Source organism: Mus musculus, chromosome 12 (assembly GCF_000001635.26).
Source record: "Mus musculus strain C57BL/6J chromosome 12, GRCm38.p6 C57BL/6J".
NCBI lineage: Eukaryota > Metazoa > Chordata > Mammalia > Rodentia > Muridae > Mus > Mus musculus.
Genome location: NC_000078.6, coordinates 100,986,933 through 101,003,336, shown reverse-complemented (window position 1 = coordinate 101,003,336; position 16,404 = coordinate 100,986,933). Strand labels below are relative to the sequence as shown.

The 16,404-nt window shown below is 51.0% G+C and overlaps 1 protein-coding gene and 1 long non-coding RNA gene across 6 annotated transcripts in view; one reads left to right on the top strand and one right to left on the bottom strand.

The window, feature by feature from the left end:
• Ccdc88c (coiled-coil domain containing 88C) overlaps positions 1–16,404 on the top strand; it is a 117,833-nt gene that overhangs the window by 26,015 nt on the left and 75,414 nt on the right. Inside the window, exon 1 of one of the 4 annotated variants that reach the window (XM_006516188.3) lies at positions 14,286–14,309. The exons of the other annotated variants lie outside the window; for them this stretch is intronic. Within the exon in view, the coding sequence (XP_006516251.1) occupies positions 14,301–14,309 (9 nt within the window). The 5' untranslated portion in view covers positions 14,286–14,300. Of the gene's footprint in view, positions 1–14,285; positions 14,310–16,404 lie in introns of those variants that run through there. 4 annotated transcript variants of the gene reach the window in all.
• The window catches only part of Gm36756 (predicted gene, 36756), a 28,190-nt gene that overhangs the window by 11,482 nt on the left and 304 nt on the right, over positions 1–16,404 (bottom strand). Inside the window, exons 2-4 of one of the 2 annotated variants that reach the window (NR_166870.1) lie at positions 15,622–16,061; positions 11,483–11,613; positions 10,949–11,097 (exon numbers count right to left, since the gene is read on the bottom strand). This is a non-coding gene — a long non-coding RNA (predicted gene, 36756). Of the gene's footprint in view, positions 1–2,232; positions 3,001–10,948; positions 11,098–11,482; positions 11,614–15,621; positions 16,062–16,404 lie in introns of those variants that run through there. The other variant, NR_166871.1, reaches the window with a different exon arrangement.

Below are 16,404 nucleotides of genomic sequence, written 5' to 3'. Positions count from 1 at the left end.
TCAGCCATTCACCAGGTCCTACACTATTCTTGAGCTGGGAGAACTGGTTTTGTCAAGTGACAGCTTGGTACAGTTTCCTCAGCCAGGAAGATGAGTAGCTAGCAAGTTGCGGCTGACAGAGGAGGCAGGCAGAGCCCCTGGCTGTCTTCTCTTCAACAGTGGGTCCTCTGCACTCCCGAATTCAAGCAGAATGAGGGAGGAGCCCTCCCCTTCCTGGACAGCAGGTTGGAAGCTCAGATCAAAGTCTACTTCAGCAGAAACCAAGCAAGTCACGCTTGGCAGATCAGATGGTGGCCCCCTGAGTTCCTAGCTGGACCTCTGACTGAAAGAGAGACACTTTGCCCTGGGGATGGGGGGAGGTAGGCACTGTAGCTGGGCCTGGAGGGATGACTCACTTGTAAGGAGTAGTTTGTAGGCAGAGAGGCAGAGGCCTGGACCTGGAGGATACTGGGAATGGGCCAACCTGGTCTGCTTAGTGAACTCCAGTGGTGAGTTCCAAGACTGTGGCTCAGTGTAGAATATTTCTTAGGCAGCACAGGCAGGGCCCTGGTTCAATCCTCTGTAGTACAAAAATACATCCTGAAGCCAGGCATAGTGACTCAGGCTTACTATCCCAGTAATCAAGAGCGAGAAGCAGGAGTTCAAGACCCCATCTCAAACAAAAACAGGTTGCAGAGATTGTTCAGCAAGTAAGAGCTTGTTGGGACAGCATAAGGACCTGCATTTAAATCCCCTGCAGCTACGTGAATAGCCTGATAGGTACACACATACCTGTAATTTGAGCACTGTGCGGGGAGACAGAAGGATTGTTAGAGCTTGCTGTCTGCTAGCCCTTGTCTCACCGGAATAAGATGGGGTTGACAGAGCAGGAAGCCTGGCCTTTGCATGCACATAGGGGCTAGCACACACACAACATACCTACTCACTCCGATCTCCACGCACACACCTGAATAAGATGGGGTTGACAGAGCAGGAAGCCTGGCCTTTGCATGCACATAGAGGCTAACACACACACAGACACACACACACAACATACCTACTCACTCCGATCTCCACGCACACACCTGAATAAAAGGGCTAAGGATATGCTCAGTGGTAGAACACTTGCCTGGGCTCTGTGACGCTTTGGGTTCAATTTCCAGTATCACAAACAAAAATAAGACAGAATAAAAAGTAAGAAGGTTTAGAGATGTGTGACTTGGTTGGTAGAGTGCTTGCCTGACCAGTGTGATGCCCCATGTTTGATCCCCAATAGGGAGCATGTGAGCTATGGTCCTGCCCTCACATTGTTGGTGGGAGGCAGATGAGTCTTCTTTGTCTCACTGCTGGCTGGTTCAGTGAGACTCACCATGGACTTGACTCAGCCTAGGGCATGAAGATGTACAAGTGTGCCTCAGGCTTTAGGTGCTCAGAACTTGGGGGACACACTGAGACAACAGCTTCTGAGGGCCTCCATTTGGGGAGCTCTTCAGGTTGTCATTTCTAACTGAGGAGGCTAACTTGGTGTACAGGTCATTTAGGGCAGGATTTATTGCGTGCCCACCTTTGTATGCTCTCCTACCTAGTGCTGTATTGTGGCCCCACCATGGTTACAGTCCCCCTAGAGACTTTCTAGGCCTGGGAGTAGCAAACAGGTTATGGAGTGGGGAGAGACAGAGACACAGAGAGACACAGACTGAGACAGTGTGTGTGTGTGTGTGTGTGTGTGTGTGTGTGTGTGTGCTTAGCTTTGTCTGGGTTCTGAGTCTTCCAGCATCATCTTGGGCTGTTGGCTGTGGAGGCAGGAGGACAGCCCTGGTGTCCATCCATGCATGAAGTGTAGTATCATTTTACAGATGAAGAAAATTGAAGCCCAGGGAAATTGTGCCTGTGTGCCCAGCTGAGGGCCTAGGGTCAGAACCCAGCGTTGCAGACTCTTGTTCCAGTACTCTTTCTATTGCCGTGACATCAAGGGATCAGCCGAACTAAAGGGACAACAGTGCTAAATGACTGGGCCAAAGTATCAGCGGGCTGTTGAGAAAAGTACACTGTAGAGAGAGACAGGGAGAGGGCAGAGAGAAACCTGACTGGTGTAGAAGATAGATTTGCTATCTCCCCTCCGCTTCCTGGGGTGGAAAGGGTGAAGCTGCTGCCTGGACCCCTGGACCCCTGGTGCTAGGTTTTAAAGCATTTTTCTCTCAGCAGCAGGGAGAATGTGGTATCAGGAGCCCCGCCTACTCATCCACTTCTGGATTGGCTTCAAAATGCCTGCAGAAGGCTTTATTTATGAAGCACTTGGGGAAAAGGTACTTGAAGTGTGTGAGTGTGGTCATATAAGAAAGTGCTCATCTTCTTTGTAGCCGCCTTGTGACAGAGGGGGTGAAAGGATATTCCATTGTGCTTTGAAGCTCTTGTACAACAAAGAGGAATATCCTGACCCTGGAAGATTTTTGTGTGCTTGCTGGTTGGTTGGGTCTATGTGTTATATCTCCAGTATTCTCTGTTCCAGTTGAGACATCTTTTGCACACCACATGTAGCATGGATCTGGTGGGTCTTAGTCTCTGTTACGTATCATGCGTGCACAAGAGACCAGAAGCCTACAGGGGAAGCCCCTGCACCCTTCTCTTCCATTCAACCAGGAGCTTCTTGGAACCATGAGTGATGTATGACGTGTCTCATACAGGATCCACAGCACCCAGGAGGCCCAGCTAAGAGTGGATCCAGACACACATGGCTCCAGCTAGAGGCTTATTTTTCGTGCAGGAAGAGGAGCGAGTTTGGCTAGTGGAAGAGTTGCCTAATCTTTCACCAGCAATGTTATGGCATCTTCCTTGCTTGGGATTGGCGGGTCACACACTCATCCTAATGATTGGCTAATGATTGGCGTTTTGATGGGCTAGTAGCTGGCAGTCACGGTCATGGAGGGTAGAAAATAAAGCCGCTCTGGTAGGGGGACTGAACTCAGGTCCTCTGCAAAGAGCAGTCTGTGCTCTTAACCACTCAGCATCTATCTCTCCCGCCTATAAATGTAATTTAAAAAAAGAGAAAATAAGAAAGAAAGCTTACAGAATGTGTGTGGTGTTCTGTTGTGGCCTTGCTGTCACGATGGCCTTTTTTTTTTTTTTCCTGAGGCAGGGTTTCTCTGTGTAGCCTTGGCTGTCCTGGAACTCACTCTGTAGGCCAGGCTGGCCTCAAACTCAGAGATCCGCCTGCCTCTGCCTCCCAAGTGCTGGGATTGAAGGCGTGCGCCACCACGCCCGGCCATGATGGCCTTTCTAAAGAGGCTGCTTCATAGCACTCTGGCCCTGTGTTCTTGCCCTTCCTCATTCTTGAGCTTTATATAATTAGTGTTTTATTGAAAGGTTGTGGCATACCGAGAGCTCCCTCAAATGACTGAAACCTCATCACTGGTAGGTTTGCAAAGGTTATTCATAATGCCCGTGTGTAAATAGTAAAGTGAGTTTTGTTTTTATTGGACAGACAGTAGCAGGAAGTAAATGAGAAGGTGGAAGGTCATGTTTCTCTCTGGATCTTTCTGCAGACAAGGTCCCAGGAGAAGGGCCCTTGTAGGTCCTATCTCCGAGGGTGGAGGGCCTTCCTCACAGAGGGTGTGGCCAGCCCCAACAGCTTTGCCCCACTTGAAGCCCTGTCAGTGATCTTTCACAGTAACTAAACCTCCTGAGGACAGACAGCTAATGTTTTCCTAGACCCCCCACTAGGAAGGCCGGAATGCATAAAGAACTCCTATTGGGGGCCTTGGCCTGCTGAGGTAGACTGGCTGCCAGCTGTTCAGAGTAACATGCTGCCAGCTGTCAAGGAGAGCAGGTGCCAGGCTGCTGTGAAGGGAGGTGACGTCTTCCCAGTATCCATTCTTTGTGGACCCATGGGGGCTGACTGAGAGGAGGTGTATGAATCAGGGGACTTAATGATGGGGTGAGAAACACTGGACATATAAAACCAGTTAGACCTCGCAGTGACATACCCCCAGCCCATTCTCAAACGACCCTGCACGGCCATGGTCTGGTCTTACTCAGACTGGTCTAAGTATCTTATCTGTGTTTCCACATTTGACCCTGTGTAGGTGTTATCCTTGATGTACTACTTGGACAAGAGTGTCATCTTCCCTTGTCTGAGCTGCTGCCTCAGGCAAGAGATAACTGGGTGTTTTTTAACTTGTTGGTGGGAGGTGTGGGTGCCAGAACACAAGGTTTCAGAGTCAGGTTAGCTCCTGGTCAGGACCTGGTTCTTGCACACATTAATCTGTAATGCTGGTTTGTGATGGCTTTGCTGGTTCTGTGAAGGGGACATTGCAAACCTAGGAAGGTTCACCGTGGGCTCCTGTGACTCAGCGTTCACTGTTCGGTTTCTCCTCTGAGTGTGAATTGTCACGGTTGCTTTGGAAAATTTATCTGGCATTGTCTGGCGTTGCACACAGCCTGCAGCCCACCTGGCTTCCTTCCTAGGTGCATTCCAGAGAAAAGATAGCACGCAGACGGACGTTAGGAGACACGGAAGGGAATGGCCCACTGTACTCAAGTGCACAATAACAAAAACCTGGAAACAGACCAGATGCCTATCAGTGGAGGACAGTTGGGTACACTGAGACAGGATTGCACAATGGAATATTACCCAGCTGTCTAAACAAATTAAGTGTAGTGGCATGTGCTGCTGAAGATGAATTGTAGCAATACATAAAGATTAGGTAAAAATAGCATGCTCCGGACACCTCTGCTGCACTGTGTCTTTTTTGTAAGGTGAGCGGCTACTAAAACCGAGGTGCTTGCTAGGAGTACCTGCATTATAGCAGGATTTAAAGAAGCAAGTGGAAATGTTCAGTTCTGGGACTTGGGAGTGGGGTGTCTGGTTAACATTGTTGGTTCTGTCGGGGTCCTGGCCTTTGTTTTGGGTTGAGGCTTTGCATTTGAGTCATCGGATTGTGGAATGTGGCCAAATGAAAGTGTGTCTGTCTCACGGAGAAGAGAGCCAGGAGCCCAGGATTCCACTCAGTAATGAACCCCGTTCTGTGTGTCAGGCTAACAATCCTGCAGCTGGAGTTGGTTTTAGCTAAGGCTGCTGTGGCCCAGCGTTTGCTGGGGGGTGGGGGATTGGGGTGGAGTCTGTGTTGTCATAGTTACCCTCCCCCTGCTTCTGTCTAGGCACCACCTGTCCCTCCAGTTCAGGTCTCCCTTCACCAGGATGCCTGCTGGCTACTGTGACCTCAGCCGGATCCTGGTTTTTCTCTTCCTTAACCACTTGTTTCCTATCTGTGACACACAATTAGTGTACGGCCTCCCTGGGTAATCGTTTCCACATGTGTTCATGTGGGTCTCCCGTGAGATAGTAATCCCCACAGGTCAGAGGTCAAGTTTTATCTCCTCTTCTGTGGAAGATAGCTCCCTAGCTCTGGGCCTGCTTGCTGCTTTCTCCCATACAGCCGAATTCCAAGTCTCATTGTAGCTGTGTGGCCAGGCAGGCCATTTGGCTGTGTGAAGTGTATGTAGGGTAAGCCTTCCTGAGAGGAGCTGCCTGCCTGCCTGCCTGCCTGCCTGCCTGCCTGCCTGCCTGCCTGCCTGCCTGCTCCTTCCCTTTCTTCCTGCAGAGCAGGGAACTGACCATGGTCCCAGCCTCCATCCAAAGGGCACTGAGATCAAAAGTGCCCAGGGTCACAACACCCTGTGCCGGGGCTCACCTGACTTCTCATAAACTGGAGTTTCTGAGTTGCTGCTTTTCAAGGCTTTGTCACCACAGTTGAGCATAATTCTCTGTGATGTGTCTCATAGCCTGCCACTTGTTCTTAGCATTGCTGTTACAAGATGCGGATACCATGAACTCTGCAGCTTAAAAGCCTGCGTACAGCATCTCCTGTTGACTTCTAGACCCTGGGATCCTTTGCATTCTTGTGCTGAGAGACCTGGAGTCCCAGTGACTCCTTTGGTCCTGCCTCCTCATCCTCGAGTGACCTGAGCATCCCTTGACTCTTAAATCCTATCTGCCCACTAGTTGTCTGAGTTAACAAGGTACTTGTGCCAGTCAGATAGTTTGCCACATAGGGTCTGTGTGTTCAGACTCTCATTTGCATGAACTGCTGTTTTTGCAGCAGTCCACGGTGGGGTGGGGTGGGGTGGGGTGGGGTGGGGTGGTCCACAGGGAACAGGCTGAAAGCCCAGCATCTCTGCACAGGAATGTACGTTACTGATGGTCCAACTGAATTGAGGGTGGCTGTCCTACACTGATCCTGCCAGTCATCAGCCATCATTCCTGACTCCTCCCTAGAGGAAAACTGATATGTACTGTGGGGCTGGAAAGGTGGCCCTTATTATTCAGTTTCTCTTTAATTAGTCAGTTCATTTTGGTGGTGGTGGTGTGTGTGTGTGTGTGTGTGTGTATGTGTGTGACAGAATCTCACAATGTAGCTCCTTACTGTCTCCCTTCTGGGGAGGCCAGTGTCTCAGTGGACACAGGATGATAGCCATCCTGAGGAAGAGAATGGGCGTGGCTTGGCTGTGTAGGTGTAGGGTTGTCTCCTAGGGCAGCCTCACCCTCTGACCCTGACTGGGCAGCAGCCACAATTCTGGAATGCTAACCTCAGGGTATTGTCCGTCCGGCCTCAGCAGTCTGACCTTTGGGGAGACAGCCCTTTCCCATCTCAACAAGCCTGGGGCTATCGTGAGTGGCCAGCTAGAGACTGAGCCAATGTGGCTCACCCAGTGGTGGCTGATCTGGGAGGAGTAAGCCATGCTGATCTGTGGGTGGAGTAAGCCATGCTTTTACTATTTTGTCTTCTGCCTTTCTGGTAGGCGGCAGCTTAACTGGTGCTGGCCTTGCAACACTCTCTCTTTACAAGCAGGTTTCTTTCTTTTTTTTTTTTTTTAAATACCCAGCAGGCAGTGTTCCTTGCTGATCTCACAGTGGGGAGGGCTGATCAGTGCCTTGCCTGGAGGGCAGGAAAACTGTCCATTTCATTCACATTCACTCTCTGGTGCCCTGCTGTGAACAGAGGGAGGCTCAGCTACACTTGAAAGGCTGAAGGAACCTAGAACTGAAGCAGCTGAGTATGCAAAGCCGAAAATGGAGACAGGTGGCTTACAGGAGTCCTGAGAGAACGCTTAGACACGGGAGGGTCTGGTAACAGGGGCTGCAACTGCCTCAGAAGCCTGGCGTGTTTATCCATCTGCCTTCCCTTGGACCTCCAGATTTGCCAGTCACCAGTCATCATGACCTCAACGTTGGACGGTCACACTCCACTTGGGGGTTTCTAGCCGTGCCCTAGGGCTCATAGCTTGCATCTTCAGCTGTTCCTCCATACATTCCAGTAGAATGTGCAGCTGGAGTGAGCTGGCCATCCACTCCCATGCCTCACAGACGCTCATGTGGTGGGCTCTCAGTTACTGGGCTGTTGGTCTTCTCATGTCATCTTCGGGCTACAGCTGAAGAAAGGAGGGCACTTGCTGGTTCGGCTGCAGTGAGCAAAGATGATGTGCGTAATGACTAGGCCCGCAGCTGACAGGTTGTGGCGCCATGTGACTGCTGGTCTGATTTTCGGAGCTCCTTGAAGATGCTCTTTGACCCTGGCTGTCTGCCTCACGCTCCCTTACCCACAGCTGGATGGCTTCCCTTAGACCTCAGAAAGCAGCTGGCTCAGTGTGCCTGGCTGAGGGGCAGTTTTTAATCCCTGTCAGTAAAAATCCACTGTCAGGCTGTTGACATCCAGGGTGAGCGTGCTTCCTGGGGAGTTGTGGTCCCTGAATTAGATCGCTTGGCTGTTGACTCTCCTGTGTGCTGGGCTGCCATTGCCACCTTAGGAGCCCACAAACCAGAAAGGAGACTGTAATTGAGGCTGGTTGATCCACAAAGCCTGGGGCATAGCTTTGTAAGCAGTGAAGATCGCTCTTGCCCACAATCCCTTAGCCATTCAGTACCACATACCGTTGTAGTCACCTGTCACATTTGATTACATGGAGGGGGCGACACCATATCTAATCCTGGCTTGGACGTTGTCCGGTCAACCATGGCACATTCTGCTTTTGAGTTCGGACCTGGCCTTAGAATCCCCCCTCCCCTTTTTGAGATTTAAAATTTGTATTCTATGTGTATGGGTGTTTTACCTGCATCCACATATGCCTAGTACCCAAGGAGACCAGAAGAGGATGTTGGATTCCATGGAAGGGGAGCTGCAGTTGTAAGCTGCCCTGTGGGGAGCAGCCAGTACTCTTAACTGCTGAGCCATCTCTCTAGCCCCACTCAGGGTCCCTACACTCCAGAGAGCCATCGCCAGCCACCTGAGCCTAAAAGCCAGCTGTAGAATGCCTGGGAAATCCTGGCTCACCTGAGGGGTCCTTGCTCCTCAGCATTGCATATCAGACTGCAGGAGCCCAGGGCAGATGTAGTTGGGCTTCCAGAGGCTTCTTCTGTCTGGGCTCCTCCCACTTGATCTTTGTTTTGCCCATAGTTCTCATTCCACATCTCTTCCTGCCTCACAGCCCACATTACACGCCTGTCTTGTACAGTCCTTATTCATCTGAGGCCCTGATACCCATGACTCAGATGTACTTCTCAGCCCTTCCTTTACCTCAACATCCTCCGAAGCCCTGAGCTGTCAGAGGGATCTGTGGGCCCCCCTTTCTTCCCCCACCCCTTTTTTGAGACATTGTCTAACTCTATGGTACTGATCAGTGTGGTACTCACTCAGTAGACCAGGCTGACCTCAAACTCACAGAGATATGCTTGCCTCTGCCTGTGGAGTGCTGGCATCAAAGGAGTGGATCATGTATTGGCAGATGGCTAATAACCTAACTCTGGTTCCACCTGCCTATTTTAGGACTAAATAAGATTATGCAGCACCTGGGTGGTTACCGGCTGGTTAGGTAAAGTACCTTTGCACTGGAGATGGGCAGTGTGTGTGTTGAGGTTCTGTAGCCCCCTCTTTGAACTAGACCAACCTCCTTTGTGGCCATCTCTGATCAGTCAGTACTTGGTAGGTGTCTCCCCAGGATGGCAGCCCTAAAGCTGATAACATCTGTTGAGATTTCACTTCCTGCCAATATATTACTCATGAAACTGGTTTCTTCACCTACCCCCTCCCTGGTGTCAGCTCTCTCCTGAGCTGCACACCACCCCCACCCCACCCCCACCCCCAGTTTCCTGCTAGGGAGTATATTCTTGGTGATGGTGCTTTCTTGCTTTCTAGATGAAATGTCTTCTCTTGTTACAGACTCCTGTCTCTGCGGAAAGTGGCCAGTTTACAGAGATATACCCATAGGGTGGGGGACAGTGAGGGGACTGTTGGAGGGTGGACACACAATCCTGCTCATTTATCTACTCTGTTTCTCCCTGCAGCCTTTGTCATTCATTTTCCCAAGCACACACTGAGTCTAGCACTCATCCAGTCATCGTGCATCCACTGCTGTAGATCCTCTCCCACTGAGCCCAGACTAGGCCCCTCCATTCTCAGAAGGTGTCCCCACTAGCCCTGGAGAGTCAAAACTACCCCAGTGATACAGGCAGGTGTGTGTGTGTATGTGTCCGTGTCCGTGTCCGTCCGTCCGTGTGTGTGTGTGTGTGTGTGTGTGTGTGTGTGTCCGTGTCCGTCCGTCCCCGTGCTGTGTGTATGTTTTTCCTCTTCAGTTGGAGAAAGGAGAGAGAAGAAAGTCCCAGCAGGTAAACTTGTTCAGCCTGCCTTCCTTTCTATGCCTGGCCCAGAGGGATGGAGACAGCTGTGAGAGAATTTCTGCTTCTGAAGCTTCAAGGATGGAGTTGACACCCTCTCTCTATGCAAAAGTAGCCATGGTCTGCCTGTCTGTCTTCAAGGGCTCCACTTTTACGACCTTGGATCTTCATTACAGCCAGGCTTTTCTAAATCAGTGCAAGGAGGGAACATCTGTGCCTCTAAGTGTTGGGAGTGACAACCTAGCAAAAGCCAAGGGTTACCAGAGTGGCTTTGGGTTTGGCCAGCATGGGCTGGGGCCTGATTGCATGCTGAGTGTGGAGCTTGGTCACCCGTGGGTTAGGAAGAACACTTGCTTGTCTGGCAGAGAGGCTCTGTGGATGGGGCACTCCTGGGTGAGTCACTCCCTGAGCAGTGGCTCACACTGGGCCTCCTCTGGAGGGGAAATATATCACTCCAGCCTTGGGGTTGGAGGACGGGGTAGAGGCACCTCTGCATCTTGTTTGGTTGTTTGGTCTCTGTTATTACCTCCCCTGCCACAGACCCAGGCCACCTACATACCTGCACATCTTGCTTGGTACCTATTCTTTGTTCATTGTCATTTCACTTCAAGACCACCTCCCTCTTAGAGCCTCTGATTGAACCCCTTCTGTTACTGTAACAAGACGTCCGAGGCAGTGTAGCTTATAAGAGGCTTCTTTAGCTCACAGTTTGTGGGACTGGGAGCCCAGGACCAGGCAGCTGGTTTGGATCCCCTAATGCAGGGGATGTCACAAAGGCAGGAGTGGTGCAGAAGAGATCACATAACAGGCAGAAAGCCAGTGAGATTCATGGGTCCCTCGAGAACTATCTAATCACCTCCCATTCATCCAGTCCTGCCTCTTAAAGGTCCCACAGCCTTCTAACATTGCCACACCGGGGACTAAGCTTTCTTTCATGAACCTTTAAGGATTGTTCACCACCTCTAAACCGAAGTAGCGGGGATCCCCGACCTCCCAACATCCTCTGCTCAGCAGCCAGCTGTCTTGATTAGGGTGCTAGGCTTGCTGGAGGAACTGCCTCCTTCTGGCTGTGGGCTCTGAGAGCAGGTCCACCCACATACTGTCCTCTCTGCACCCTGCAGGTTTTATGGTTTTTGGTTTTGGTCCACAATCTCCGAACAGGCACCCCACGTAACTCCCAGAAGGCATCCAGAAAACAGAGAGGCCAGTATTAAGTAAAACCACACACAGCCTTTCTCTGCCTTCTAGATGCTAATGGGGTTGTTGCTAACCCCAAAGTATTGGTGGTCCCAGGGTACTCACGTAGCAAGGTCTAAGCTTGTCCTGGTATGTGGAGTGATAGACCTGGGTGTCACCTCCACTTCAGTGTGCTTTTAAGCTCTCACAGGTCCCATGTGACATGGGCTGCCATCTTAGCTGGAGGCTCTCGGTCACATGCTGCTGTTCCTGCTCTAGACTCCAAGAATGAAGAAATGGAGGGTAGTGTGCCAGACGGGATGGGACGCGGTCGTTGGTGTGGTGCCACTCGCTGAAATGTAGGAAAGGCTCTGCCTTGGTCACTGAGTGGTGGTTAGTAGAGTGCTCAGGGTAGAAGGTGTCGGCCAGTGTTAGCCTAGGACCTCCCACATGACTAGAGGTCCAGAGAAGTGCCTTGTTCTTAACACAGCACTGTAGTGCTGGGCTACCACTTCGCTGCACCTTGGATGGCATGTGTCATGCTTGTCTTAGCCCACCCTGCAGGTTGCATTGTCCCCTTATTGGGGGGGTGGGGGGGGTGGAGATGCAGGCTCAGTCATTCTAACAGTCCATTCTCCCGGGAGCTCATTGTTTTCTCACCTGGGAACGTCTTGGCCTTTCCTGGAAGCCCAGAGCTCTAGCACCTGGTTGACAACAGTCAGATCCCTCCTGCTTGTAAGATTGGACTCCTGTATACTCCTAGCTGTCGTTCTCCATTGCTGTCCTGTAAGCTAACAATGGAAATGTTGGTTGGTAGAGGATGGGACAGCCCTTGAGGTGTAAGACACAGCTCTCTCATCTCACCTGCACACGTCCTTCCTTCCTTCCTTTCCTGGGAGGCGTGTCATGCTACAAAGTGGGCCCTCATTGCACACTCTTGAGCAAAGGCTCTGTGGTGCAATGCAGAGAGCCCTAAGGCAGGGTCCGTTGGGAAATGGTTCTAGACACAAATTTTATTCTACTCTGGGCTTGTTTTTTGGCTCTATAGGAAAATCCATAAGGCTGTTCTGATTTGAAATACGGATCCTTGGAGCTGGGGAACAGCTCAGTAGTTAAGAATGGGCAGTGCTCTCAACGAGGATCCAAGTCCAGTCCTTAGCATCTACACTGGGTGGCTGACAACTACATGTGACTCCAGCTCCCACACCCCTGGCTGCACACAGGCACACCCCTGGCTGCACACAGGCACACATGCACATGATAAACAATAAGACTTTAAAAGAGTAAATTCCTCATATTTTCTGATGTTGGTTGGACTCTTTGTGCATGGACGAAACCTGCCACCCTACATTTATGGTTGTTGATGACATCATTATTAGAGAAGTTGATCCCCAAAGCCCCCCTCTGGCTTCTTTGTGACCAAGCATGTGTGCACCTCATACGGGACTCCCTAAGCACTTTCACCTGCCTTGCTTCCTGGGCATTAGGCAGACAGCTGCCCAGAGAGCAGCCAGGAGCACCATACATCACAAGGCAGAGGGCCAGGCGTTTCTTGGGATCACTTGAAATGTCCTCTGGGTCCATCCCTCTCGAGTTCCATGAGCTCCTCCTGATGGGTGTGCAGTTGCTTGCTTGTCTGAGCAGGCAGCCCTGAGGTCCCACCGTCTGCCCCCCAAGCCTCCCCGCTCCCCTGCTTCCATTCTGAAGGAAATGGACTTCTCGCTGAGAAGCTGGAGTCCTGTTCTGGTGCTGGCTTTTCTGGAGTCCCCTTCCCAACAGTTCTCTCCGGTCAGCTCTTTCTGTCCATAGGAAACAGGCTGGTGCTTGGTTCTGTTCTGTCTGAGGAGGGTTTCTGGTGACTTGGTAACGTCAGACAGGCCTTAAGATTGCCTTATCCTAGAGCACAGCTTGGCCTAATTAGGGGAACCTGTGCTGCCGTGCTTGTTCAGATCGGCTGGTCTCGGGCCCTGGGGACCCTGGATTAATTGAAACGAGGCGGAACAGATGGATTGAGTCTATCAGCAGCACTCCATGGCAGCTCTTCACACCAAAGCACTTCATTACCCGCTGATTGTACCAGGGCTCCTGCCCCAGTCAGCAGGGGCTGTGTTAGGACTGGAGGCCCCTGCGCAGATGGAATTACAAGCTTCCTCGTCCGTCCCCCACCCCCACCCCCCCGGGTCGTGCTTTGAGCAGGTGTCATGGATAAATCACTGTTTTATGTTTCTTCACTGCAGTTAAATTGGAAAATCGTAGTCCTGGTGGTAACAGTCTCCAGAAACTCTCCGTGGCTCATGATTTTGGGGTCAAATCCCTATTGCTCTCTCAGGAGTGGCAGTATGGGAGGCATGCTGGCCTGGGCTGAAATGGCAGTCTGGCAATCTCATGTCATAGTGAAGGTATGAAGCAGGTGTCAGCTGCAGGAGATGCTCTGGCTTGGGCCACAGGGAGAGTGTGTGGTGCTGGACAAGCTCACTCAGTCCTGCCCCTCTCACCCTGGTTCCTCTTGTGAAATCTCTTGAGCAACAGGTCCCACAGACAGTGTGCTGTTGATTCCTGTCCTTGCCACCTCATAGGAATGATGGAAGGAAAACGAGACAGGAACCTCTCTGTGGCTGGGTACTTTCAGTAAGAACTGTGAAGTGATATGGTAGGGTGTGGGGGCCATGTTGGAAGGCAGTTTTTGTTTCGCACAGTGTTGTTGAAATGCATTCTGGGAAACCTCTTGGCCAAATCCAGGTGAGAGATTTTGCAATGTAGCATGTGTAAGAATGCAACTCGGTGGTGGCACAGGCGCCAGGCCACCAGGGCACAGATGACCCTTGTTATACTCCTCCCAACTTTAGGGTCTCTGTTCATGCCATACAGGGCAGAGCTGTACCCTGCAGTTCTGCAGACAGTTCACAGTGGGGCCCTGAGGGTAGACCGGTTGAGGCCGGTCCTGAGGGCTGTCTCTGCTGTAGTTTGGGAATTGAGAAGTAGTCCTTGTTTTGCTTCATTTGCTCTGAAGATGATCACATTTGGGACTCTACAGTTTATAAAGCACACTGCGTTCAAGCCAGCATCACAGACTCCCTTCGGAATGCATCTTTTTTTTACATTTATATTCAGTATTCCATTTATAGACGTTCTCATGGAAAATTATAAAACATTATAAACCATTACTTTTTTCCCCCCTCCCACTTTGAAATAGTTCATCTTTTGCTAACAACTACAAGCTGTGAATCTTAAGGAAATGGTGAGAGATTGTGCCAGGTTTGAAGGCATAGCTACAACGCAGTGATAGCGCTGTGCAGGCACAGTTGGGTTTTCAGGGCTTGGTTCCTCCTCAGTATGGGAAAGAGAAGACGCCTGCATAAAAGAGGCTTTGTAAGAAGCCTTAATGCAAACCTTCAGGAGTATTTTCTGACTAAATCTTCCCAACTGTCACTGTTACAGGCTTCTTGATGCCTGCGCGGGGAGCTGATTGACAAGTACAATGTACCATGTAAGTGGCGGATGAGGAATTAGAAATTGAGACAGACAGAGACAGGGGAGCAGGCATGTGGTCGTGGGCGTCCTGTCTCCGCTGCGGTTTGGGAGCTGAGAGGGCTCTGGCAGGTGTTGCAGGGCTGTGTGTAGAAGGGCATCTATCTCAGTGGGAAGAGCAGATTGTGCATCCTCTAGTGCACATGCAACCTGGGACAGCTTTCTCAGCCTAGTTCTTTGCCTGTCAGACTCCTAAGCATCCTTCCGGTCCAGGCCATAAGCCTCCTGCTACTGGGAAGCCCTTGACAGCACTTGTGCTGTGCCGTGGCTATCTGCCTAGCTGCCATTCTCAGCCACGGCAAGGTCTGCAGTGCGTGTTCTGTGAACCTGAACCCCAGAGTAGACCTGAAGGGTGTGCAAACAGCACACACAAAGCTGATGTCACTCATGTTCCTGCCTTTTAGTCTTGACTCTGACTGAGAGTGTGGGTAGGTCAGCAGGAAGATTCTTTGTGGTTTTGTTTTGCCGCCGCTGCGGAGAGCTCCTGTTTTGCTGTGTGGACCATCCCCATCTCCTTGGCAACGGAGAGCATCTCTTTCCTCCTGCTGCCTGTGCAGAGTGTTTAATTTTGGGGGAGCTTCCTTCTCAATTCAGAATTAACAGCTGCTATGCCAACCCTCACAGAGAGTGAGTGAGTCCTGAACCTGTGCCCTTGGCTTCCACAGCTCTTAGTTTTCCTTCCGGACAAATCAGCAACCTGTAAAACTGAGTTTCAGTGTACTGGAGAAATGGCTCAGCCATTAAGAGCACTGGCTCCCTTCAGGAGACCCTGAGTTCTTTGTGAGTACTCACACACGGTGCCCCCTAGCCATCTATAACTTCAGTCCCAGGGGAATCTGACACTGTCTTTTGGACTCCACTGGTACCAGGCATACATATGATGTGCATATATACATTACATGTAGGCAAAACATCCATACACATTTAAAAAGAAATTTAAGTTTCATTCAGGGTGGTGGAGGGCTATTCTTTTTCGAGACAGGGTTTCTTGATGTAGCCCTGGCTGTCCTGGAACTCACTCTGTAGACCAGGCTGGCCTCAAACTCAGAAATCCACCTGCCTCTGCCTCCCGGGTGCTGGGATTAAAGGCGTGTGCCACCACCGCCCGGCTATTCTTTCCATTTTTAATGAAGTGATTGTTCTTTTCTTTGACTGATTTGGTGACAGGGTCTCCCTATTTAGTCTTGGTTGGCCTGGAGCTTGCTAAGCAGACTTTACCTCAGATTACCTTGAGAATGGTGATGAGAGAGAGCATTGCTTCCTATACTTACCTCTTTTTTAGAAGTGTGCTTGAAGGTTCAGGGAAGCGTGTTGTGATCCTGATCACTGTGAACATTCTCTATTCGGGTCTCTCTTAAGGTCTCCTCCCTTCCCATTAAACATGTATCTAACAGCGTCTGTTCATCAGATCTCCATTCAGCTTGCCCTTTGGTTCTGTTCTTAACCCTCTGAGGCAGGCTCTTACTTGGGTAGCCTAGGTTGGCCCTAGACTCAGGGCCTTCTTCCTGCCCCACATTCCTAAGTATTGGGATGACAGAGACCTTGAAACTGGCTTCCTTGAACCCGCTGCCAGCCAGGGTCAGAATCCAGGGAGGGTGTTGTTCATAGTGCAGGCACCGATGCTGTCCTGAAGCCCATCAAAGCTGGGGTGATGGCGCCCCTTGAGTGATTTGGCTGTTCCCCTTGGTCTTTGATTGCAATCGATGAGATCCTGTATTTTGGATTTGAGGCCCAGATGGGGATGACAGAAAGAATACCTTTTTATTTTTACAAGATAAAGCACTTTCCGTCTGGTTCCTCCCTATGTCTCAGGCTGCCTCTGCCTCTGCCTCTGCCTCTGCCTCTGCCTCCTCTGCCTCCTCTGCCTCCTCTGCCTCCTCTGCCTCCTCTGCCTCCTCTGCCGCCTCTGCCGCCTCTGCCGCCTCTGCCTCTGCCTCTGCCTCTGCCTCTGCCTCTGCCTCTGCCTCTGCAGGATGCAAACACGCCCTCCACTGACCCAGATTTGGGGGATTGTTGGAAGCCGTTAACTGCCAGTGGGTCATACTAGAATCGGA